The sequence below is a fragment of the Peromyscus leucopus genome, chromosome 19, assembly GCF_004664715.2.
Source record: "Peromyscus leucopus breed LL Stock chromosome 19, UCI_PerLeu_2.1, whole genome shotgun sequence".
NCBI lineage: Eukaryota > Metazoa > Chordata > Mammalia > Rodentia > Cricetidae > Peromyscus > Peromyscus leucopus.
The window spans coordinates 21,770,988-21,798,454 of record NC_051079.1 but is presented as its reverse complement, the minus strand read 5'-3'; the positions used below and the strand labels follow the sequence as shown (position 1 = coordinate 21,798,454).

Here is a 27,467-nt window from a genome sequence, read left to right as displayed (position 1 = left end):
TTCAAAAAATGAAGGGGGGGCTGCCGGGCGGTGGTGGCACACACCTTTAATCCCAGCACTCTGGGAGGCAGAGGCAGGCAGATCTCTGTGAGTTCAAGGCCAGCCTGGGCTACAAAGTGAGTTCCAGGAAAGGCGCAAAGCTACACAGAGAAACCCTGTCTCAAAAAACCAAAAAAAAAAAAAAAAAAAAAAAAAAAAATGAAGGGGGGGAAAAGCCTTTTCAAGCAAATAAATGTTAATTGAATGTATTATCAACAGACTTGTATTTAAAAAGGGGTTAAATTCAATTCTTTAGGTAAGAATTTTATACTTGACTGAATCTTGACTCTACATAAAGATCTACAGAAACAGATAAACGAGGTATGTACAAAAGACCAATCCAAGACTTTCCTTCCTTCCTTCTTTTTTTTTTTGAAATTTATTTTATGTGAATGGGTGTTTTGCCTGCAAGTATATGTCCACCAGATGCTTGTCTAGTGTTCTCAGAGACCAAAAGTGGGGCACTGGATCCTCTGAGACTAGAGTTACTGACAGTTGTGAGCTACCATGTGCTGGGAATTGAAGCCAGGTCCTCTGGAAAAATAGCCAGTGTCTTAAATGCTGAGCCAACTCTCCAGACCTGTCTCCCCTTATTTTCAATCTTTAAAAACAGCTGCCCAATTAACTCTGCAGCTCACACATGATTGAGCCGGTATGACAATGAGTATTCAGAGACGGGTAATGCCTGGGGGGCAATCACCAACCTAAGACAGAGCACCTGTGTGGCCTGGGCAGGCGTCTCCATGACGGGTAAGGTGACCTGCTGACATCCCACGCAACCCAAGTCAGAAGCTCATTTTTTAATAAAAGGGGGACCTGTAGGGCCCTGGCCCCCATTTTGGGTAACTGTTACCTTGCTTGCAAACCATGATATCCTCCCTATGCTAAGTAATTGCCAGGTTTCACCCTCCTGAATGCTTAAGGGAAGTTCCTTGTCTGTGTATCCTGAATAATGGGTGTTAACAGTTTAGATGCAAGATTGTAAACCATCAGTAGCAAACTTCTGCCCTCCGGGGCCCTCCCATTGTGTTGTAAGCCTGTATTTAAGACCTCCTCCCCCCTTCGAGAAATGACATTAGGCATTTAAAATTTTATATATATATATACACACACACACATACATATACATATATACATATATATACATATATATATAATATACATATATATAATTGAATGAATACTGCGAATGTAATCTATGAATACCACCACAAATGTGATTAATATCATGAGTGTAATTAAGAAAACAGCTGCCAGGACAGTGTGACAGCAATGCAGTGTGGGGTACAGGTGTGAAGGGAAAGAGTGACAACACTAGAAAAAGGAGGGTCAGATCATGCAAGTTTTGCTGCAACATCTGTCTTTGAGCTGGAGCAGGCAAAGATGTTGTGGACATAATAAAGTTCAAATACTTTTCAATTTGATCTCCTTTACCACTGTAGTCCTAGTTCTACTACTTCAATAAGATATCCCCATGTCAGTAAAATGTCTTTGAGAGTGTTTCCAGAAAGGATGAGCTGAAGAGGGAAGGCCCAACCTGAATGTAGGTGTCATTATCCCCTGGGCTGGAAACCCCAGCCCAAGAGAAAAGAACACAATGAACTCAGGACCGCCACTCTTCCTGTGTCCCGACTGCAGACTCAACATGACCAGCCCTCAGTGCTCCCACCACTGTGCCTTCCCCTCCATGATGGACTTCATTCCCTCAACTCCTAAGTCAAAACAAACTCTAAGTTGTTTGCCTCAAGTATTTGTCAAGCAACAAGAAAACAAACTTTGTTACAGGTATAACAACCACCAGCCCACTCCATACATGCACATGAATACGTGCACGCACACGCGCACGCACACACATATGCACACATGCTGATATACTGAAAGATAAAGAAAAGGGCCTGAGAGATGGCTACTCAGTGCTGATGGAACCACTTTGGGAAGTTCTGAAAACTTCAGGAGATGGAGCCTTGCTAAAGGAAGTGCACCTCTAGGGAGGGGGTGCCTCTGAAGGTTATACCTCATCTCCCTAAGCCTAACCTTAACCCTAACCCAGATGGGAACTGAGTTCCACTTCTCCAGTCTTGTTTCTCATTTAGTATGAGGTATGTATGTATCCTCTACCAACGTGTCCATCACTATGGTACTCTGCCTCATCACAGAGCCAGAATCAATGGAGCCAAGGACAACAAACTAAAATCTTGAGCCAAAATAAATCCTTCCTCCTTTAAGTTGTTTGGGTAAGGTATTTCATCAGTGATGAAAATCTGACACATACAATTAGTAAATTTCTACACATTAGGATATAACAAATGCTATACTGTAATTTTTTCTCTACAAACCAATCTCCTCACTAGGCTGTTTCTTAGAAGTTGCTTAGTAAATCTCAGTGCTTAAAAATCTCAGTGTTTAACATGGACAAGTAGAACAGAATGTATAAGAATAATTAGTAACAATTTTCCTAATAAAAGTGAAGAACAATTAGCTAAAGTAATTAACTGTGATACCAACTTATGCCTGAATGCTTAGCCCCCTTTAAAAATCCTATTATTACCACTTGTGAAGCGAGTTTTTCCCTGAGTTCTGATTTGCCATTTACTCCTGTTAACACAAAACTACTCCAATATTCTACTCTACTTCCTATTACTTACAGCGGCTGGGCGGGCTGATGTCTGTGACAGTCAGAGTAGGATTGTCTATGTCACTTCCCCTTCTTCGTATCCGGCTGTCTTCATAGTCTGGAGTAAAGATACTGCTTCCACTACTAGTGCTTAAGGAGTGATCAGTAGGACTGAAACTCACAGGAGACCGGAAGCTGGTGCCCTGGGTCCTTCTGGCTCTTGGGAAAGTCTTACGACCTACAAAGCGAAAAGAGAGTTCACTTATTCCTTCTATTAATGTACTACATGTTTGAGATATTTAAACATCCAGAGTGTAGATAGAGTAGGAACCAGCCTTGAAATGTAAGCTGAAAAAGCTAAAATAACAATGATTATGTGTGTGAGGAGTGATAATGAATACAAATTCAAGTACTCTTGCTGTGGGATGGTCTGTATGTCAAATGCTCTGAATGGTCAATAAATAAAACACTGATTGGCCAGTGGCCAGGCAGGAAGTATAGGCGGGACTAACAGAGAGGAGAATTGAGAGAATAGGAAGGTGGAGAGAGTCACTGCCAGCCACCACCACGACAAGCAGCATGTGAAGATGCCGGTGAGCCACATGGCAAGGTATAGATTTGTGGAAATTGATTAATTTAAGCTATAAGAACAGTTAGCAAGAAGCATGCCACGGCCAGTTTGTAAGCAATATAAGTCTCTGTGTTTACTTGGTTGGGTCTGAGCGGCTGTGGGACTGGCGGGTGACAAAGATTTGTCCTGACTGTGGGCAAGGCAGGAAAACTTTAGCTACATACTCTGCTATGGGAAAATGCACATACACTCATGTATACAAGAAAGCCATAGAAGAAACCCTTCACTTTCACAGAAGAAAAAAAAATTCATTTCCAATAATGGCTTTAAAATAAACATAAAACCAAAATGGAAAGTTACAGATAACAGAGAGATACTGTTTGTCCTGGTTGGTTCTTTCTGTTGTTTTGTCAACTTGACACAGACTGGAGTCATTTTGGAAGAGGAAATCTCAATTGAGAAACTACCTCCATCATAATGGCCTGTAAGCAGGTCTGTGGGACACCTTCTTGATTAATGATAGAAGTGGGAGGGCCCAGCTTACTACGGGTGGTCCTACCCCTGGGCAGATGATCCTGGGTTGTATAAGAAAGCAGGCTGAGCAAGGCATGAGAGCAAGCCAGTAAGCAGAACTTTTCCATGGCTTCTGCTTCAGTTCCTTCCTGCCCTGACTTCTCTTCATGATGGACTGTAACCTGCTAAGTGAAATAAACCCTTTCATCCTTTGGTGTTTCAAATGCTCAAGCCAGGCCCAGTGTCTCTCTCTTCCTGGGGCCTGCTGATAGGAATGTAGAACTCTCAGCTACTGCTTTAGCATCATGTCTGCCTGTGTGCCACTGTGCTTTCCATTATGACCACAATAAACTAAACCTCTGAAACTCTAAGCCAGCCCCAATTAAATGTTTTCCTTTAGAAGAGGTGCCATTGTCATGGTGTCTCTTCACAGCAATAGAACACTGACTAAGGCAAGTTTGTTACACACACGTGTGCACATGCATGTGGAGATCCAAGGTCAACAATGGGTATCTTTTTCAATCACTCCCCACCTTTATTATCTTCGAACTCACAGAGATCCACCTGCTTCTGCCTCCCAAGTGCTGGGATTAAAGACGTGCGCCACATGCCCAGCTGCCATCTTTATTTTTTGGAGTATTATTTTTGAGTCTCTCACTGAACCTGAAGTTCACTGATTCAGCTAGGCTAGCCAACCACTAAGCTTCAGGGATCCACTTGCTCCACATCCTCTCCTCCAATCTCAGGTCAGCGGCACACACTGCTATGCCCAGTGTTCCCATGGGTTCTGAGGATCTGAACTCAGGTTCTTGTGCTTGAGCAGCAGACACTTTACGGACTGAGCTACCTTCTCAGAACCAATTTACTTACTTACTTTCTTTCTTCCTTCCTTTCTTTCTTTTCTTTTCTTTTATTTTTTATTTTTTGGTTTTTCGAGACAGGGTTTCTCTGTGTAGCTTTTGCGCCTTTCCTGGAACTTGCTTTGTAGACCAGGCTGACCTCGAACTCACAGAGATCTGCCTGCCTTTGCCTCTGCCTCCCGAATGCTGGGATTAAAGGTGTGTGCCACCACCGCCCAGCCCAATTTACTTTTTAAAGGAACAAAGCAAACATGAATTTCATCCTCAGGAAGTATATTTCTAATTTATACCATTTCCAATTACTCCTTTGCAGTAAAACATAAAAATCACAAGTTGGCAGAAAACTACTATATTATTTTGCTTTACTTATAACCCAATTTTCTCCAAAAAAAATTTTTGGAGGGTTGACAAAGGTCAAATTTGGGGCCTTAGGCAAGTACTTTACCACTGAGCCGCATCCCCAGCAAAAAGGTTTGTTGTTTTATTTTTGTTTGAAACCTGGTCTTTCTATGTACCTGGCTGTCCTGGTACTCACTATGAAGACCAGGCTGGCTTGAACTCATAGAGATCTGCCTGACACTGCCTCCTGAGTACTAAGACTAAAGGCATGTGCTACCATTCCTAGCAAAGGTTTTTCATTTTTTTTTTAACCAGAAAAATAAATAACCCAAGAATAAATTATTTGGTTATCATAAATATGAGGCTTTTTTAAAATGCAGTCTCTTTTTAAATATTTGCTCATGATCATCTGTTCATGTAGTCTGATTGTTCAAAACTTACCATCATTATATTCTTGATGATGATATGAAACATGATACCTTCTTGGATATGTTCCTCCTTTCCCAAACTTCTCAAAGATAGGGTTATCATAGTCTGTTAAGACATAACAATGCTATCATTAAAAAAGCAAATATTTTTAGTAATGAAAAGCATATTTATCATTTTTAATTCTTTCAAAATATTTCCCCCTCCCAGCCAAAGCATGATATAAACATTCGAGTATGTAGAATTTATAATCTAACCTGAAAACTCCTGATGATTATCTGGGTAGCTCTGTGCCCTAGGCATCCGTGATTTGGGATAGTTTTCTCTATAAATAGAAAATATAAGATTAAATTAAAAGAGGGTATGTAATAAAACATTTTTTAAAATCTTTAAGCAATATCTATATATTTGTATATGTGTTCATACTGTGTGTGTATGTGTGTGTGTGTGTGTGTGTGTGTGTGTGTGTGTGTGTGTGTGTGTTAAGGAGCTCACTTAAATACTAATGTAAGTTTTTAAAAAGAGAAACTTGTTTGAAACACTCATTTAGTACACACAGACAGAAAGTCAAGCTTAAAATCAGCTACTACATACAGGGGTAAGAATGATACATTTGGAATCATGGAGTTTTATTTGAAGCACCTGCATTTCAGCTTAAGTTGAAAGATATTTTTTTTTTCTGAATCTATACAAAAGACATATAATTTAACTTATCAAACATTAATGACAAATATTCAAGTACAAAATTCCTTTCTTTTGGGGTAGGGTGGGTGTGAGTAGACAGAGTAGGTTTCCCAAGGCAAACAATGACAAATAGGTTCCACAGGTATGGGTAGAGAAAAGTGTACATGAATTTCCAAATGTCTATCTGTTCTCCAAAGAAGCCCAGAGGAAATAAACAAGTGAATCATCTAATACTAATTCTGTGCTACAGAAGACTGCAAAGAGCAATGTCCTTCTGAGAACAAGAGAGGGAACCTTACAAAGGCACATCATGCACACATGGAATAAACAAATACAACTTTTAAAAAGCAACTGCCAAAACCAAACATGAGAAATTTCATAACAATTTCAAGAGCTGCTATAAAATAAACACATGTGAAGGCTAAGTGTGCACTTGCTTCAAACAGGATTTTGACAAATAGAAATAGTAGAAGAAAAAAACATAATGAGACAATTAATAAAGATATTGAACTCCATGAGGTTAAAAGATTTATTCACAATATAGAAAACTTTACTTGCTGTCTGTGTAGACAATTATCAATCAGCTACATTCTTCAGAATATAGAATAAAAGAATTATTGATAACTCTACATGTACCAATATATACTAAAAAGTAGAACTATAATCATCATTACCCATCCAAAGGGCTATCAAGTGATGGACAGCTTCCTGAGCCAGAATTTTCAGGGCTGCTTAAAGACAATGGATCCAGCATCTAAGAAAATAAAGAGTTCCACCATGACCCTGTCTGATAATAACCAAGTTATTTTTTTTTTAAAAAACTGCTTGACACATAATATAACATAAACCTCATTCATTTAAAGTATATGATTCAATGGCTTCTAGCATATCAAGAAATGTACATAACTTTCCCCACAATTTTAGAATTCTTTTTAGGACCTTCAAAAGAAACTCTGTAACAAATAGCAATCACTTTCCAGAATTATTCATTTTTAAACATCCTGAATAAACAAGCTGTGACTACGAAATTTTCTAAGGGAAAAATAAAGTTTTTCTGTAGTCAAGTAATTGAAGCTAAAGTAATTTTGCTTATTGAAAACTGAACAATGACTCTGTTTTATTGAGATAAACAATACATTGACTGCTACATTAGGAGATGTAAAATGCTGCAGTTCTGTGGGCATTCAGTGCAATATAAGGACCTAGCAGCAACTCCACAAAAACATCTGAATACTACAAAAGCTAAAGCATTTTTTAAAATGTTCTGAACAGTTCACAAACCTCAGCTTTATAAAGTCATAATTTTACTCTATCTTTAAAGTGTTCATTAAATCAGGTAGTGGTGGTGCATGCATGTCGTTAGCCCTCTACAGATAGGTGGATCTCGGAGTTCGAGGCCAATCGGATATAGTTCCAGGACAGCCAGAGCTACACAGAGAAACTCTATCTCAAAAAACCAAAAAAGTAAATAAATAAATAAAAATAAATAAATAAAATGTTCATTTAAAAAAACCTGAATGTTATTTAACCTAAGATTACAAGCCAACTGTGTCATGGATGATCAATATAAGAAAACTAGATAGCTCCAGTATTTAATAATTTTATTTCACTTAAGAAGATAGAGGATTAGAGAAAATGTGTGTATACACACACACACACACACACACACACACACACACACACACACACGCACGCACGCACGCACGCACGCACACACGCACACACGCGCACACACACACATCCCACCCTAGGTGCCTGCCATATCACACTGGTCCTGACCAGTACCTCTTTACATATAGTGAAAAACAGTATCCAGTCCGGCTTACTTGGTCCATGCTCTCTGGAATGAACTCTCCTTCACTGTTGATGCTAGTGAATGACCCATTCCGGGCAATCTCATGTAGTTCATCTGGAATGTATCCTGGGGGAGGGGAACTTCTATCTCTATTAGTGGGACCTCAGAAAGAAAAATTATAAGTTTTATTACTGTTAGCAAGCAAACTAATTTTTATTTCAATTAAATAGGTCATATTTATAACAACATAAAAATAACTTTAGCAAAATGAAATTTAGTGTTTACAAAAACTTAATCAGAATATTTAGGTTCAGAGTTTTTTACAGCCTAAATTCACACTCTACAACCTCATTAGAATATGCTAATTTACACCCAAGTTTTTCTGGCTGTTGACAACTATATCATGGGCCAATAACTGCTTTTGAATTTCCAAAGATAATTTGTATCCGCTAGTCTTAGTAAAAGAATAAGGGCTCTGGAATCAGGCATGGTCTAAATTCCAGTGCAGGTTACCATCTTAGTGTCTTTGGAAACTGGTCCGTTTTCACACCAATGAACAATGTACTCACTCCATCACTTCTTGGTAAGAATACTGTTGATGGTAAATTCATTTCCCACAGACACGTTATGCAATTCAGTCCCATGACAGTCTTTCTATTCACTCTCTTTAATCTTTTTTTTTTTTTTTGGTTTTTCGAGACAGGGTTTCTCTGTGTAGCTTTGCGCCTTTCCTGGGACTCACTTGGTAGCCCAGGCTGGCCTCGAACTCACAGAGATCCGCCTGGCTCTGCCTTCCGAGTGCTGGGATTAAAGGCGTGTGCCACCACTGCCCGGCTCTCTTTAATCTTTAGAAACCTGAAGTGAGATTGCTTCTTAGTCATTTGGCTCCTATTTTGTATTTAGTATCCTGGATCTTATTTTTTATTACTTAAAACTATGCTTTTGTGGCAAGCTATATTCCTTGCATTTAAATCTCTTCAGGTGTGCTGCCAAATACCTTTAATCTGAGCACCCAAGAGGCAGAGGCAGGCAGATCTCTTAAATTCAAAGCCAGCCTTATCTACAGAGAATTCCCGATGAGCAGCCTATACAATAAGACCCTGCCCCACCCCCAAAAAACCTTTGTACTTTAAGAAAAAAATGGAGGAGAGCCTGGCATTCATTTAGATAGTTCACTTAATTACTCACAACTCTTATGAAACAATAATCTGCCTTATTTTTACCTGGTTCACAGGAAACAATACTTTATTAACAGAGTTTTCTTCTCTCCTTGCCGTTTTTTTTTTTTTTTTAAGTGAACAGATATGTAAGTGGTGTAATCATTTAAATTCTATTTAAGTTTAAAGGAAAAAAGCATGTGTAAAGGGGTCCTTTGCTAAGTAGAAGGAGGAGCAAGAGAACACCTATTAGATGTGCAGAGACCTCATCTGCTGTCTGACAAGGAGCGTGGGCTGAGTTTTGAGTCCGGGTTCATGTAGACTTTAACAGTTATGGCCACAGTCATCACAGCATCCTGACATTTTAATTCTATCTGGATACTCTTTTTTTTTTTTAAATAAAAGAGCAATATATTCAACTACTAAGAGGAGACTGAGAAAAGGCAGCTATAAAAGTTCTTCCAATTACTTGACAACTCTTAATTCTTAACATTCATTGTAATGGGCATGTTAACACACTCAGAAATTCTGCACAATTTTTAGTTTTTTTCTTATCCTGGCACCAAAGTCAAACAATAAGACACTTACTAGTAGGTTAATATTGAGGAATTCAAAATGGCAATTTAACTAGTGCATTTAAGCTTTTTCATCTAACAACTGAAATGAAGTGGCTGTTTTCACTTTACTTCTACAAAGAAAGAAATGTACAGTTAGTAGCAACTGCGCCTCCAGTTTGAGAAGTGAAGCGTACTTTACAAGTGCTCTCTTTGTGGCTTTAGTCCCATTGTCCAAAGGCAAGGGGCAAAGTTACTGGTTCATGGTCAGAGTGCCAGAATCTGAAATCAGCTCAGGTAGTCTGTCACTGTTTTGTTTCGCTTTTTAGTCCTATGACGTACTTCTGAGTGAGGACAAGCCGTGTCTATTACGTATCATCCCTGTGGGTTATATCTCTAGCTCTCTGAAATAGACTCATGTGAGACAAGACATTTACAATAGAAAGATCATAAAACAGCTTGTCCTGCAAAACAAAAGAACATCAACACCGGCTCTAGTCACTCACACGCTAATTCCATCTTCTCATCCACTGTTACCACCCTTCTTCTAGGTGAGTCATTTCGAGATTTTCACCCAAACGTCTCACTTTGTCCTGCGCTCTTGCTTTCTCTTTTATTCACCCGTCTCCCCTCTTCTACTTTCCCTTTCAAATCTATGCCTCAATCAAGAGCTCATGCTACCTGGAACAACTACATCTCTGCCCTATCTGTTAAGAACATTTACATCAGCTATTCTTTAAGCAACAAGACACTTTAATCTTGTCAATTTTTTTTTTTGTATTTTTAATGATGCTTTAAGAATTTATTCTATTACCTTTATTTATGTGTATGTGTGAGTCTACATGTATGCACGCACATGTGAGTGCCAGAAGAGGCCAGAAGATGGTGTTGAATCCCCTAGACCAAGAGTCACAGGTGGTTGTGAGCCATCTGACACTGGTGCTTAGAATCCAACTCTGGTCCTTTGCAAGAACAATAAACACTCTTAACCACTGAGTCAGCTCTTCAGCAACTTGTCAATGTTTTTTATGACAACAAGCATGAAGGATTCAGAACACCTCTGCCTACCCAGGCTCAATAAGGCCACCTCAAAATATAGCACATGGGATCTTTATTTCTTTATATCATAAGCTTATGTATAAGGAATTATTTGTGATAAATAAAACTGGATACTAAGGAAGCAAAAATAACACAATCTAGTTATTCTTAGCCATTTTTATACTGTAGCATATTCTGGCAATATCTAAAACCCTAGAGAACTTAGAAACAAGAGTCCAGTCTACTCATTTCAATGTCTTAATTACTTCCTCTCTTTACTTGTATCATTAAAACCTCTTCAAGATTTTATTTGAATTCTTGAATATTAAAATCTCTGTATAAATAAGAACTTTAAATTGGATATTGCTAGTCCTACAATATATGAAATTAATTTCTCAGGAACAACAGTTAAGACAAAGTAGTTAAAGTATATAATTACAGAAAGCATAGAGACAGGGTGCTATTTATCAGGTATATAGTTCACGTTATCTTACATTAAAAGATGAGAAGGATTTGAGAAATCATTCATTTCCTTATTCAGACCCTGGTTTTCTCACCTACTACAGACAGCCGCTTCTTCCTCTCTGCACCAAGTTGTGTATTACTCAAATCTTCTGATGATGGTGACGGCTCTAAATTAGCAGTCTAGAAGAGAAAGGGGCAGTAAATGCTATCTTCCCATTGATGCTTTCCATGGAACCCTCCTCTTACCAAAACACAGCCTAACTGTTCTCCATTCTTGGTGGGCCTTTTCAAATCTACTCTTACTATTTTAATTTACCAGGAGAGTGGTCACAAGCCTACCACCCCAGCTAGCTGGAAGGTGAGAGCAAGATCACTTGCAACCAGGAACAGAAAGGAAAAAAGCAAGAAAGAGGAGGGAGGGAGGGAAAAAGGGAGAGAGGGAGGGAGGGAAGGAGGGAGGGAGGGAGGGAGGGAGGGAGGGAGGGAGGGAGGGAGGGAGGGAGGGAGGGGAGGAGGGAGGGAGGGAGGGAGGGAGGACGAAAGGAAAGTGGGTGGTTGAAGGGGGAGAAGATGAACAAGATAAGATATTTCAGGGCCAGTAAGATGGCTTAGTAGGTAAGCATACTTGCTGTCAGCCCTGATGACCCAAGTACAAACCCTGGAACCCAACATGTGGGAAGAAGAGAACTGATCTTCATACATGTGCCTGTGGCATGCACACACCTCACCCCATCCACACGAAATATATGTAAAAGGTAAAAATAAAAAATGGACATTTCAATTCTAACATAATTTTCCCAAGCTGCCAGTTTCTATTCATTTCACATGTATAATATATTCTTATTTGTAACTCTGACTATGTAGTTTTGAGGGAAAAGGATATTAAGCTACAGCAATGGAAGTATATTAATTCACATTCTATAAATTAAAATATATTCAGTGATTACAAGTCTTATAATCTTCAGTGAGAAACACAACCCCAATTCATACCTGTGTATTTCCATTTGTTACAAGTAATATCTTGAGACTCTTCATATGAATACTCCGGTCCAGCAGTTCCACAGCTTTGTCTAAGTCATCTTGAGTAGTTAACGGAATTACCAACTTTAAAAAAAAAAAAAAAAAAGAGAGAGAGACAGGAATCATGCAGACATCACACCAGGTCAAGCCCTTTCATTACTGGGGAACTGTCCATTTCAAAACACCTTGTACTCTATTACTACAATTAAGGAAGTCTAAGGAGTATACGCATCTCTATCCTCTACTCCAATACCACTAAAGTCTCAGAATGATGGTAAAGAATCAAAATGGGCTCTGTTCCGCTTTTCCTCCCACAAGGTATGAACCCTTGACACCCCTCTCTCTGTCTCTCTCTCTCTTTCTCTCTTTCCTATCTTTCTCTTCATCTCTCTATTATAATACACTCTCCATGTGGAAAAAAAAGTCAAAATGGTTCCCTTATTGATCGTTACCTTCTAGTAAATATATCTAAAAATTAATTTTCTGTGATATTTTATAACATTGCTAAATTTAAGATATAGTAAGTATATTCATGCTAAGAACACTGAAGGATACATACACAAATTATTTAAAATAAGGTACTACTTTTCATCTGCACAAATAAAATTCTTAGTTCTTTTTCTAGTAGCAACCACAGGTTTACACTCTGCCTGGTGTGTTTACAATGTAACAAACCTTGAGTATCAGTGACAGCTGCCATGGGAAGGTATCATCAGCCACATATCTGCAATCTACAGTTCACCTGTATTCATCTCTGGTCCTGGTAACTGACCACTACACTCTAGAACAAGTAAGCTAAACAAGTAATCATCTCATGGACTCCTCAGTGTGAAATCTACCTTCATTAGTACTCGCTCATGGCTAAGACATTAGGAAGGACAAAAGCACCCAAGAGGCCTATGAAAAAAGTATGATTCACATAATTGACAAAATCAAAATCTTTTATTGTTTTACGTAAAAACTTTCTTGCAGCTTAAGAGGATTGTCAATGATATAAAAGTATGTATCATTTCATTGGAAGAGGAACACAGTAAAAACAAATGGACATATGCCATCACCCTTATTAACCATCTTTAAAAAGCAAAGCATGTGAAACATATTTAAATGTAAAGTATACTCAGCTCAGAGTCCTCTGCAGTATAAACCCCTGAAGATAGGGTCCCTTCCAGCAGAATAGCCAAGAGCAGGCAGGCCCTTGGCAAATGCTGTTCAGTACATATCACAGGGTGAGCACTAGAGGTGCACCCAAACGCAGGAACTATTATGGTATGTAATCACACTCTGTAGAGTGTTTTATGAAAAGTGTCTTTTTTTTTTAGATTGACAGAAGTTTAAGGCCATCCTAAGATATACAGTGAGTGCCAAGTCAACCAAGGTTACACAATAAGATTCTGTCCCCTAAAAAGTTAATTAATAGAAAAAGAAAAAAGGAAAGCTGTCAAGTGTAAATATAAACCAGGACTACTTTGAACTGTCTTATACTCTGCTTACATTTGTCTATTTTGTACTTAAAATTTTATTCCTAATTTCTATTGGCAGCTAATTTTGTGTTAGGACACATCATCTTAGTCTCATTTCCTACTGCTGATAAAATACCCTGGGAGTGGGGGGGAAGGGAAGAAGGAATGGGCAAAGGGGTGGGAAGGTAGGGTGTCTTTGTTTCCCTGAGAATCATGTTAGGAGATAATGGTTCAAGGTCAAGTTATTCATATGGAAAAGAATCTAGGTAAGAGATTGAGGAAATGGGGCTGGCCATGAAAAGTGCATTCTCCAGAGCGCTGCTCCTTTAGGACAGTCAATCATCTACCCCTCCACGTGCTTCACCCATGTCTACATCTAGAAAACCCAAAGAACCTCAGGCTGGCTGCTGAAAATCTGGCCAGAATGATACAGTACCCAGAAAAGACTGGATAAGACTTTTCATATGCTTATGAATAATTAAAACCCAAAATTAACTGAAAAGCAAAATGTCAAGATATTGCTACAGTACAATATTGATTACTCTGTTCAGAGATCCTGTTTAAGATATAGATTTGTACTTATGAGAACATGTTCTTCTGCCTTCTTGGGACTCCTATGCAGGTCCTCCTGTGGCTCTGTGTCTGTAAGCTGATGCAGGCAGAAGGGGCTGACACAGGTTGGCTGGTGTTGCTGCAGGCCCTGGAGCTCCCAAAGCAATGAACTGTCTTGTATGCGGCAGAGAAAGTATTCTATGTTGCACATAAGCATTCAGACTGTGCTGTTTGTCTTCCATGTTTAAAAGAGTGTTTTCATCTCTGAGCTATTCTGAAGTATTCTATTTGCATGGGGCTCCATGTGTTTTCTTAGACAAAGTTTTTCTATGACTTCTCTTGTCATCCCATCCCCACTGGGACACTTTCCAGTCACACTGTTCTCAAGCTGGTCCACTTTCCATCTTCCCTTGAAACTGTAGGGTTGCCTTAAAATACCAAGTCTCTGCATAAACAGTACCTCAGCTAGTTTTTCCTTAATAGCATCAAGAGGATACTCACTTTTTTGGCTTGGGGTTTTTAGAGACAGGTCTCTACAGAGACCAGGCTGTCCTGGAACTCACCATGCCTGCCTCTGCCTCCCAAGTACTGGGATTAAAGCATGCACCACCACTCCCAGCTTTGACTTTTCTTGTATTCATTGTCACAAGACTATGCGTCGCCTTCAAAAATCTTCAACTCACTGTCTGCTTCTTCTGCAAATAGGTAATGCCTACCCCATAAAAGGCCGCAACTCATAAATCATTAACATTAGGTCAATAAAAAGTTTTTCCAAAGAGTAAAAAAAATTTAAAAATTTTAAGATCCCACAAACAGTAAGAAAGTCCAGTTACCATCTAATACAATTCTAATCTCAAGATTAAAAGGGGTTTCCCAAAAACATAGTGAGCCCTCAAGACCACATGTACTGACCCCAAACATAAATAAGATGACTCAGTGGTTAAAATCACTAGCTACTCTTCCACAGGACCAGGGTTCAATTCCCAGCATACAAATGGCAGCTCGCCAACTGTCTGTAATTCCAGTTCCAGGAATCTGGTACCCTCACACCAATACACATGCAGACAAAACACCAATGCACATAAAAATAAATAAAAAATATTTTAAACATATATAGAGGAATAAAAAAGCATCCTAAGCGGTATCACAATGATCCTAAGTTTTAATGAAGTTGTCGGACTGTCAGAGCTCTAAGGGCCCCAAGAAAGTAAACTGACTGAGTACACACAGTAAAAGGAAAAAATGAGAGCAGAAGACAGCAAGGTGATGCCCACTTCTTCCTACTGCATGTTCTCACTCAATCATCTGCACAGGAGCACGTCCACTTAATACGGTAAAATTTACAAATCTGTCACATTTCTCCATCTAATGTACCACTCCTTTACTAACTAGACACCAAATAAAAACACAATCTCTTACGCGAATACATTAATTTTCCAAGATAAAAACTACCCAAAGTGAAATGGCACATGTTTACCTCATTGTTGGTATAGTGCAGATCCATTGACTGCCCAAAGGCAACTTTAGACTTAGACCTCAGATCTTCTAGTTTAACTGGTCTGGTAACCTGCAGGATTCTACATGAAAATAATTTTGAAATATTTTATTTTGTTTGTCATAAACAATATACTTACAACAGTTCTATTTTGTTATATGAAAAAATTAAGTTCATCTGAAGAGATGGCTCAGCAGTTAAGAACACTGGCTGCTCTTCCACAGGTCCTGGGTTCAATCCCCAGCACCCACATGACAGCTCACAACTGTCTTTAACTCCTGTTCCAGGGGATCCAACACCCTCACACAGACACACACGCAGACAAAACACCAATGCACATAAAAATAAATTTTTTTAAAAAGCTGGGAGGTGGTGGCACACGCCCTTAATCCCAGCACTCAGGAGGCAGAGGCAGGCAGATCTCTGAGTTCAAGGCCAGCCTGGTCTACAGAGGAAGTTCTAGGAAGTCAGGGCTACATAGAGAAACCCTGTCTCGAAAAAACAAAAGCAACAAAAAAAAAAAAAAAGCAAAAATCATAACACACTTTTAATAAAATACAAAAATTTTCAATATAAAATTTAGAATAGAACCAGTAAAATTTGTTCTATGTTAATTATAATTTTTAAAAAGTTTTAAATTTATAATCACATAAATATTAAAGACCAATGTAAAGCATCCACTTAGGAAAATAAATTTAATTAACTATGTGACCTATGTGTAACAGAGCACAATGAAATTGTTAATAATAGTAAGTATCCATCCTGTAGAGATCAAAGTTTGATTTCTGGACCCTTATCAATTCACCATTTTAGCACACATACTATACAAGCATCTCTAACACATCTTCAAGGGACTGCAGTAAAACAAACTCATGAATACGGTATTTACTTCTTTTGTTCCTACGGCCTGGCCGGATCAGAGGACATGCACTAAGTCTAGATAGTACCATGTTCGAATTACTGCTTCTTGGGGAAGAAGGCAGTTCCGTGTTCACTTTATGTATTCTCAGGGCCTATCACATACTAAGGACAGAGCAGAGGGGATGGAAAAGCTAGCAAATAACCAGCAAATAATCTCTAATAAGGAATACATTAGATATTACAGTTTGTCAGGCATACTTTTTTTTTTCAGTATCTCTGGTGAATTGTGTTCACATCTTCAAGTTATATGACTTGTGAGTCATTTTAAATTCCTTAAGACTGACAGGCCTTCAGGAACATCATGAGTCACTAATAACAACAAACTATCTTCTGTAACTCCTGTTAGGTCTTTTTATCAGCTACTTTGCCCTGAGGTATAGATACCAAGTCGACACCAGGTATAGAAGGCTAGGCTTACATTCCTGCTACATAAATAGCCTGCAGCCACCATTCCAACTCACTTGTACAACATTATTAACAAAATACATGTCACAGCATCCAAATCTCTTGAGAACAGTCAAAAATTTTACTCGGTAAAAATAAAAGTAAACAGTAAAATTTTAAAGTGTGCATTATAAGGTGATCTTATTTACTTCCTGATATTGCAAAGCAGCACATTCAGTATTTCCAATGGTTAGCAGGCATTTTGACATATTCTATTTCTCCTCAGTCTAGGTGAATGTCACACATTACCAAAGACTATTCCATTCTTAATTTCAAACCCCAAACTTCACTCAAATCTAAAAAGATTCTTTAATGGCTTAATTGGAATATACGTTTTATTATTTAATTGATGTGTAATGTTTCCTTACCTTTTTTCTCCTCTATGTTCAAATTTGACTCGGACATCATTCTATAATAAAATGAAGATATCAGTCATAATCATGCAGAGAACAGATAAATCTGAAGTCATTTTTTCTTTAGCCTATTCATTTAACACAGAGCAGAAGAAAGGGGGTTTCACTTTCAAGGTGTAATTCCAATCACCTGATATCTGCCAAAAAAACTGAGCTGAGAATTACTCTGTTAGATCTGACAACAGGAAAGAGCACCAGTATATTGTGCTCAAATGACCTGAACCTAAGGACATACAGAATGCTACACTGTGGACCTTCCTCCTCTGTACGTTTCAAGGCCTCTGAACATGTTTGTTGGTTTGCTTGTTTTTCCTTATTAAGTTCAGAACTGTCTCCTTTTCTCTTAAAGGAAGAACTTTAAAGCTTCTTTTCTGCATATTCAAATCGTTGGTATTTTCACTCTCAGATTTCGGTAGTCAATTCCCTAAGTTAAACAGCTTCTAGGTAACAAACAGATGGGTAGCATATACAACATGGATCAACACACACAGAGGTATAATTCATGTCCGAAGCAAGTAGAGCAGGACAGTGTGAGATTTCATTATACTACTTCAAATGGCACAGAATTTAAAACTTATGATTTGCTTATGTCTCCAACATTACATCTGTTGTTTTCTGACCTAAGCTGAGCATGAGTAACTGAAACTCCAGGAAGGAAAGACAGTGAAGGGGACTCTAAGATTTCTACTTCCCGTGCTAGCTGTCTCATACTAATCCTGTTTATAGGAATCAAAATCACCACATTTCTAAGCATCCAGAAGAGACTTATTTTATCTTAGATGCTTGAAGAAGAGATGAAACAGAAACAGAAACTTAAGCACTTATCATATAGCTTTTTAAAAAGTATTCATTTTTTGTCATATTTTGTCATTATTTCTTCAATATTCTACCTATACATAGCATTCATATTGTATCACATATTAAATGTAAATACAAAATTTAAAATGAAAATGTACAAGACAATGTACTAAATAAACACAACGTGTGATTCAAAGTATAAAAGAAGTCCTTACAAGATCAGGCTATGAAAGTAATTCATAGAACAACAAAATACACTTATTAAAATATTACTAATATTGGGACTAGAAAGATGGCTCAGTGGTTCAGAATACATACTGCTCAATTCCTAACACAAGTTCAATTCCTAACATCCATGTCAGGCAGCTCACAACTACCTCTAATTCTAGCTCTAGGGGGACCCGGTATTGCTGGTCTCCACAGGCACCTACAATTTCATCCACATACCCACACAGACACACAAATACACATAATTCACATAACTTAATATTAATAAAAATGAAATCTTTAGAGTATTACTGAAATAGATACCTGTTTTTTTGGTGATGAAGGTTTTGCTTTTCTTGTTTCCTGTAGAGATAATGCTGGCCGACTGGCCTTATGAAGGACAGCCAAATCTTGCATGATTGAATTCAAAGCTTGCTGATCATCTAGGTATTTTTAAAAGAACACATACACAAAACTGTGATTTCAACATATATTTATCATAGACATCAAACAGAATTTATAATGAAATTTAATTTAAAAATGAGTTAGTTGGACTGGAGAGATGGCTCAGTAGTTAAGAGTGCTTGCTGCTCTTTCAGAAGATTCAAGTTTAGTTCCCAGCACTCACACTGAATAGCTTACAACCACCTGTGACTCCAATTCCAGAGAATCCTGTGCACTCTTCTGGCCTTTATGGGCACCCACACACATATGAAACATACTCATAGATAAAATAAATCTGTTGCTGCTGTTTTTGCTGCTGTTGGAGACAGGGTCTTTCTATGTAGCCCTGGCTGTCCTGGAACTTACTATGTATATAAGGCTGGCTTTGAAATCACAGAGATCCACCTGCCTTTTTTATAAAATAAAATGTTGTGTGACAAGTAAATTAAAAAAAAAAAACACCTCTGGGAACAACTAACATCAAACTGCGTAAGACTCAAGCTCAACATAAACTAAGTGTCCACATGAGACATTTATTTTTGTTTTAAATATTTGTTATTGTATTTGTTATTTTGTATTATTGCTATTATTTTTAATTGTGTGTATGTATGTGTTTGTGTATGGATAAGTGTATATGAGTGCAGGTGCCAGAGATGTCAGGTCTCCTAGAGCTGGAGTTATAGGTGTTGTGAGCCATCTAATGTAGGTGCTGGAACAAGAACTCAGGTCTTCTGGAAGGGCAGTATGTGCTCTTCACTGCTGAGCTCTCTCCAAGTCCTACACGAGGCATTTATAAGGGAAGTAAATGTCATTCTAATTCATTTAGTGATTTAACATCCTGAGTCAAAACAGCCCAGCTAGAACAAATTCTTATCTACAACTCCCAAACAAAACATTAGATGTCAAAACCTTAATAAAAATGAGGGGAAAAATAAACCTTGTGTAAATATCATCTTCCATTAGCATTTATATTCAAAATGCAGACTTCACTTTTGAGATGTGTTCCTGTTGCTGATACTTGGAGGAAGAAAAAGAAAAGCTCCCTCTGTGGACACTGCCTACTAATACTCTAAAAGGGTCTCTCAAAGTTCTTCCAAAGACTACAAATATAAAAGTATTTATCAGGCTGGAGAGATGGCTCAGTGGTTCAGAGGACTGGCTCCTCTTCCAGAGGACCCAGGGTCAATTCCCAGCATCCACATGGCAGCTCACAACTGTCTGGGACTCCAGTTCCAGGGCTTCTGACACCCTCACACAGACATATATGTAGACAAAATATCAATGTACATAAAATAAACAAATAAATCATTAAAATAAGTAAATAGAAGTATTTATTATCAAAGACTAATAGCAATGTAAACAACAACGTGGAGCTGGAGAGATGGATCAGCAGTTAAGAGCAATGGCAAATGGTCAATCCAAAACTATAACCACATAAAAAGTACTTCAACTCAAAACTGCTTTGCCTCGCTTTGGTTTTGGTGGCACCTGTGACTGAATACAGGGCCTCACATATGCTAACTATTCAAACACTCTACTTTACCCTAAGCCTTAAAATCCATTAAGTAAAATATTAGCTAAATCTCCTATATCACATATATAAATATATTGTATCACAAATTCTAAATAAGCCGGGCGGTGGTGGCGCACGCCTTTAATCCCAGCACTCGGGAGGCAGAGGCAGGTGGATCTCTGTGAGTTTGAGGCCAGCCTGGTCTACAAAGCGAGTTCCAGGAAAGGCGCAAAGCTACACAGAGAAACCCTGTCTCGAAAAACAAACAAACAAACAAAAAAGTTCTAAATAAAGTGTATTATAAGATATTTCTCCCTCATCCTATTCTTTAGTTATAAATGTTTTTTAAATGCTTTTAGCTTAAACTTACCCATGATGACAACCAGCTCAATAATTTGGGAAAAAGGAAAATGGTTCTCTCATCAACATTCTTTATTGCCTTAAAAGGAAAGAAGACAAACATATTAATTAATAAAAAAAACAGCAGAGGCAACCACAAAAAGGAAAATAGTGGTACAACTGACACTAATGAAAGATACGTGTGTATACACTAGAAATAATTTGAGTTTTTCAGAATACCTAATGTTAGGACCTGATTTTGTAGGTACCCTTCCCTAACACACTAAACTTCCAGGACCTAAAAAAAGTAGGTGATCAGCAGCAAACATAGTTTGTATAAACAGCTTTGACACACGAGCCCTTAGCACAACCCTCCTCAAATCTCAGCTCCCAGGTGCCATTTTGTATCAGGACTTTCTAACAGCATGCATTCTTTCTACCCCTTCTTTCTATGAAAACAGCAACCTCTATGTTTAGGTTATGATCCACCTATTTAGACACTTAGCAAAAACACTGAAAATGTACTTAGTACTTTAATCAACTGACCTTTCCTGAAACCATACTGTTCTGAATTACATCTTTAAGTGTACTACTATGCCAGAACTTTACCAAAACATATGAAATTTAGAAAGATAGGTACCAAACACCAGCACAATACTTGTATATTTTTAGCATCATACAGAACCAAAGTTCCAGGAACTGAACACCCCAGAGCTTCTGTGTTCTGTTCCTTCAGTCATTTCAAACACTGCAGGGCTGCTCTTCGTTACCACTCCATGTTTATATCTCCCACACGCACACACATACACACCAGATTTGTGCAGTCACTGATTAATTGTTTTTTTGCCAAGTCTTATGATGATTATTCAATGACTTTCTATGTCTTCTTCTGTGCTGTTATGGGAAACCTCCATTCTGAAAATCTACTTTGTTACAGAAGCACATATCTTCAATAATGTCTCCAAACAAACAGACAAACAAAAAGCCTATATAGTTCTGGGCATGGTAGTACATGCCTTTAATCCATGCACTTAAGAGGCAGAGGTAGGCAGATTTTTTATAAGGTGGAGGTCAGCCTTGTCTGCAAAAAGAGTTCCATACTATCAGAAGTTGTTTTCCAACTTCTTAATTGTTTGAATTATGATTTTCCCCTTCTTCCCCCAACCTCTCTTGAAAGAAAGAAGGAAGGGAGGGAGGGAGGGAGGGAGGGAGGGAGGGACGGGGTTCTGCAAATGAACTGAGGCAAATATCTAATAGCTATGTAACTTAGTAATTGGGTACTTGATAATTTGTTTTCTTATATAATAAGTAAAATAGCAATGTGTATTTTTCAACCATATTATTTATATTGCCTGGGAATGTATGATTATAGTTCTATGGGGGAAATAATTTCTCAGTATTCACCAGCTTGTAAAACTAAGTTTAAGAGCTTACAGTATAAACAAACAATGAAATGTTGTTTCATATTAGTAAAAGGAAACAAAATATCCATCAGCACTTCATCACCACTCTCCACATTGCACCCTAGTCGGCTTCAGAATCTCATCTCCGCATGGCTGTGACATGGGCACGCCATTTCGAGTTTCACCTCGCACTACCGCTCTTTTCACCCTATCAGACTTCGAGAAGCATCCTTTCCTGTAACAGCCGCTACTGACAAGCAAACTGACAATCCCCAAACATGCTCTGGTGTCCAGATGGAACTCAGCTTTCCACTACCTAAGTACTACCGTTGTCAGCCACCTGCCAGGGTGCCAAAAAGTCCAGGACGGCTTCTCTGAGTCTCCAGATTAATTATGTGAAAAGACTGATTTATTTAACATCTAATTTATTACACAATTATAATCTCTGATATAGCAATATGTTGAGAAGATGAGGCTCTTGGTCATTAATTTTATCTCTTATTTACAGGATTTCCTCACAAGATTGTCAGATTATCAGGATGGAAAACCTCATAATCACAGGACATTGAAGCAAGTACACAGAAGCATTTGGGGGCAATTTTGCACAAAAACAAATAAATGCTGTTTCGATTCTACCTAAAAATCTTAAAATTCCTAAAGAGAAGCAATATAAACAAGGTCCAGAAGTGACACACTGGAGAAATAATATACAATGTCATTAATTCTTCTGCCATAGCTTATATTCAAGGAGATGAAAGAGAGGCGTTAAGTGGCTTAGAAGTTTGTTTTATGTTTTGGGTTTTGTTTTGTATTGATATGCTTTGTTTTGTCACCCTGGGGATTGAACCTAGGGCCTTGCAAATGCTAAGGAAGAGATCTACCACTGAGCTACATCACTCATGCTACAAAAAATTCAATAGAAGGTCTACATATGAACACCACACACAAATAAGTAAATGTGATACAAAATTGAAAAAAAATCATATATAAAGGAACAGCAGCAAGGATGAACAGTAAGAATATCTTTAAACCACCTAAAAAACTACCAACCCCAAGCACCCTTCCCAAAGACAACAAGGGAAAGAAAAAAAGAAGACAAAACCCTGCCAACCTGGAAGTCTAGGTTGTACAGAAAGGGTGTAGGTACAAGCACACACATACTGAGATAACAGTGCTTGGGTACAGGCCGGAAGACAGCTTGCAGGAGCTGCTTCCTCTTTGCACCTTGTGCAATCCTAGAACCTGGAACCAACTTCTCAAAAATAAGGGAGAATAACTTTGAAAAATAAAGATGTCCAGACATTAAAAATTAAACAAAACAACCTAAAGGAACTCACAACCAGCAAACCTCCAATGAAGAACAAAAAAGTCAAGAGGTTCATTTGAGCAGAAGGAAAGCTGAAGCAGTGGCTCAGCATTAAGACCACTTATCCTTGCGGAAGGAACCCTCTGGTTCTACTGTACGTAGTTCTAGTGAGAATGACCCTCAGAGGCTTGTGTGAATGCTTAGTCCTTAACTGATACAAATCTGGGGGAAGGATTAGGTGTGGCCTTACTGGAGGAGGTTGTCACTGGGAGTGAGGTTCAAAAGCCCAAGTCATCCCCAGTTAGCTCTCTCACTGGCCTGCTCTCTCTCCTCTCCCCCCACCTTTCTCTGTGTGTCTCCTGTGGATCAGATGTAAGCTCTCAACTACTGCTCTGGCACCATGCCTGCCTGCTGCCATGGCTCTCCACCATGATGGTTATGGACTTGCCCTATGAAACTATAAATAAGCCCCCAATTAAATGCTTTTTTTTTTTTTTAAGTTTGCTTGGTCACACAAAAACTTCAGCAGTAAGCATGTGTGTGTGTGTGTGTGTGTGTGTGTGTGTGTGTGTGTGTGTGTGTGTGTGTGTGTATAGACACACATATAATAAAAGGGAGGATAGACTCTTAGGCATTGAAGACAAGATACAAGAAATGGATAACTTGGTCAAAGAAAATTTTAAATATAAAAAAATCCAAACACAAAATGTCCAGGAAATCTGGAAACCCATGAAAAGACAAAAATTTAAGGATAATAGCAATAGAGGAAGGAGAGAAGCACAGGTTAAAGATACGGAAATTATTTTCAACAAAATCATAGCAGAAAATTTCCCTGACCAAAAGAAGGTGTTTATCAAGGTACAAGAAGCACACAGAACACCAAAGAGACTGGACCAGAAAAGAAATTCCCCATGATACATAATAATCAAAACACTAAATGTACAGAACAAAGAAGAACATTAAAAACTGGAAGGGAAAAAGACCAAATAACATCTAAAAGCAAACCTATTCGAATAACACCTGACTTCTCAATGAAGACTCTAAAAGCCAGAAGGGTCTGAGCAGATGCTCTACAAACTCTAAGAGATCACAGATGCAAGCCCAGATTACTGCATCCAGCAAAACTTTGTATCATAATAGATGGAGAAAGAAAAGCATTCCACAATAAAACCAAATTTAAGCAGCTCTATCTATAAATTCAACCCTACAGAAGCCTCTAGAAGGAAAACTTCAACCTGAAGAGGCTAACCACACCCAAGAAAACACAAAGAATAAATAATCTCAGACTAGTTAATTAAAAGAAGGGGAGAAAAAAATCCACACTACCACAACAACATAACGTGAACCAACACTGCTCATTTATAATTCTCAACATCAGTGGTCTCAATTCCCCAATAAAAAGACAGACTAATAGACCGGATTAGAAAACAGAATCCATCATGCTGCTGCATCCAATAAACACACCTTAACATCAAGGATAGACATCACCTCAGAGTCAAAGGATGGAAAAGGATATTCCAAGCAAATGAATCTAAGAAGCAAGCCATTTTACTATCTGACAAATCAAACTTCAAACCAAAACTAATTAGAAGAGACAGGGAAGGTCACTACATACTACTCATCAGAAGAAAATCCAACAAGAAGATGTTGCAGGGTTTTTTGTTTGTTTTGTTTTTTCCGAGACAGGGTTTCTCTGTGTAGCTTTGGAGCCTGTCCTGATCTCACTCTGTAGACCAGGCTGGCCTTGAACTCAGAGAGATCTGCCTGCCTCTGCCTCCCGAGTGCTGGGATTAAAGGCATGCACCACCACTGGCTGGGTGATATTGCAGTTCTTAAAATCTATTCACCAAACACACAAGAACATCCACGTTCACAAAAGAAACACTACTACAGCTTAAAACACATATGGACCTTCACACAGTGAAAGCGTGTGACTTCAATAATCCACTCTCCCCAATAGACAGGTCATTCCGACAAAAATTAAGCAGAAAAAGGCTGGAGCTACCTGACATCAAAAGCCAAATAGACCTAACATATTTAGAGAACATTTCACCCAAACACAAAAGAATACACCTTCGTCTCAGCAGCACATAGAACTTTCTGCAAAATTGAACACGTACTTGGACACAAAGCAAGTCTCGATAGATTCGAAGACTGAAATGACGCCAGGCAGCCTATCTGAGCACCATGTTATAAAACTGGATATCAACACCACAGAAGCAATACAGAGTTTACAAACGCGTGGAAACGGAACAACTCACTACTAAATGAAAAATAAGTCAAGACAAAAATTAGGAAAGAAATTCAAAAGCTTCCTAGAATTGAATGAAAATGAAACCACAACATATCCAAACTTATGGGACAAGATGAAAGTGGGGTTTTGTTTGTTTGTTTGTTTGTTTGTTTGTTTGTTTCTGGAGCTGAGGACCGAACCCAGGGCCTTAGCAAGCGCTCTACCACTGAGCTAAATCCCCAACCCGAAGGTGGTTTTAAGAGGCAAGTTCATAGCACTGAGTGTCTATTTAAAAAAAAAAAAAAAAAATGGAGATCTCATACTACTAACTTAACAGTATACCTGAAAAGTCCAGAAGAAAAGAAGAAATAACACCCAAAAGGAGTAGAAAGCAAGAAATAATCAAACTCAAGGCTGAAATCAATAAAATAGAAACGAACAAACAAATAGTGCAAAGAATCAATGAAACAAGGATTTGTATCTTTGGGGAAAACAATAGGAACAACAAACTTTTAGCCAAATGAACTCAAAGGCAGAGAGAAAAGATTCAAATTAACAAAATTAAAGGTAAAGGGGGGTATAAAACAATAGATACTGAGGAAATCCAGAGAATCATAAGGACATACTTTAAAAACCTGCGTTCAACATAATTGGAAAATCTAAAAGAAATGAGTACTTTTCTTCATACATGCCACCTACCAAAGTTAAATCAAGATCAGATAAGCAATTTGAACAGACCTATAGTCCCTACTAATGAAATAGAAGCAGTAATTAGAAGTCTCCCAAACAAAAAAACCCCAGGGTCAGATGGTTTTAGAGCAGAATTCTACCAGACTTTCAAGGAAGAGTTAACTCCCAATACTCCTCGAATGATTCCACAAAATAGAAACTGAAGGAACACTGTCTAATTCTTTTTACAAGGCCACAGTTACTCTTATCCCTAAACCACATAAAGACTCAACACAGAAAGAGAATTACAGACCAATTTCCCTTATGACCATAGATGTAAAAATTCTCAGTAAAATACTTGCACACCAAATCCAAGAACACACCAATAAGATCATCCACCATGATCAAGTAGGCTTCATCCCAGAGATAGTTCAAGACACATAGATCAATAAATGTAATCCACCATGTGAATAGACTGAAAAACAAAACCACTTGATCATCTCATTAGATGCAGAAAAGGCCTTTGACAAAATCCAACACCCCTTCATAATTAAAGTCCTGGACAGATTAGAGATACAACAGACATACCTCAACATAATAATAGTGACTAACAGCAAGCTCACAATCCACATCAACTTAAATGGAGAGAAACTCAAAACATTTTCATTAAAATCAGGAACAAGACATGATTGTCCACTCCCTCCATACTTACTAATTACAGCACATCAAGTCTCAGCTAGAGCAATAAGACAACTGAAGGAGACCAAGGGAATACAAATAGGAGGGGAAAAAGTCAAGGTATCTTTATTTGCAGATGATATGACTGCATACATAAGTTAGCCTAAAAATTCCACCAGGGCCGGGCGGTGGTGGCGCACGCCTTTAATCCCAGCACTCGGGAGGCAGAGCCAGGTGGATCTCTGTGAGTTCGAGGCCAGCCTGGACTACCAAGTGAGTCCCAGGAAAGGCGCAAAGCTACACAGAGAAACCCTGTCTCGAAAAACCAAAAAAAAAAAAAAAAAAAAAAAAAAAATTCCACCAGGAAACTCCTATAGCTGACCAGCACTTTCAGCAAAGTAGCAGGATACAAAAATTAATACCCAAAAATCAGTAACCTTCTTATACATTGGTGGTTCTCAACCTTCCTAATGTGGCAACCCTTTAATACAGTTTCTCTAGTTGTGGTGACCCCAAC

General features: G+C 38.4%; 1 protein-coding gene across 1 annotated transcript in view; it reads right to left on the bottom strand.

Moving 5' to 3' along the window:
• Map3k2 (mitogen-activated protein kinase kinase kinase 2) overlaps window positions 1–27,467 on the bottom strand; it is a 68,916-nt gene that overhangs the window by 14,865 nt on the left and 26,584 nt on the right. The window contains exons 2-12 of the mRNA XM_028867067.2: window positions 20,693–20,761; window positions 18,690–18,808; window positions 17,316–17,356; window positions 15,565–15,664; window positions 12,046–12,159; window positions 11,148–11,235; window positions 7,873–8,003; window positions 6,721–6,800; window positions 5,620–5,687; window positions 5,378–5,470; window positions 2,685–2,891 (exon numbers count right to left, since the gene is read on the bottom strand). Coding sequence (XP_028722900.1) covers window positions 2,685–2,891; window positions 5,378–5,470; window positions 5,620–5,687; window positions 6,721–6,800; window positions 7,873–8,003; window positions 11,148–11,235; window positions 12,046–12,159; window positions 15,565–15,664; window positions 17,316–17,356; window positions 18,690–18,808; window positions 20,693–20,696 — 1,045 coding nt within the window. The 5' untranslated portion in view covers window positions 20,697–20,761. The remainder of the gene's footprint in view (window positions 1–2,684; window positions 2,892–5,377; window positions 5,471–5,619; window positions 5,688–6,720; window positions 6,801–7,872; window positions 8,004–11,147; window positions 11,236–12,045; window positions 12,160–15,564; window positions 15,665–17,315; window positions 17,357–18,689; window positions 18,809–20,692; window positions 20,762–27,467) is intronic.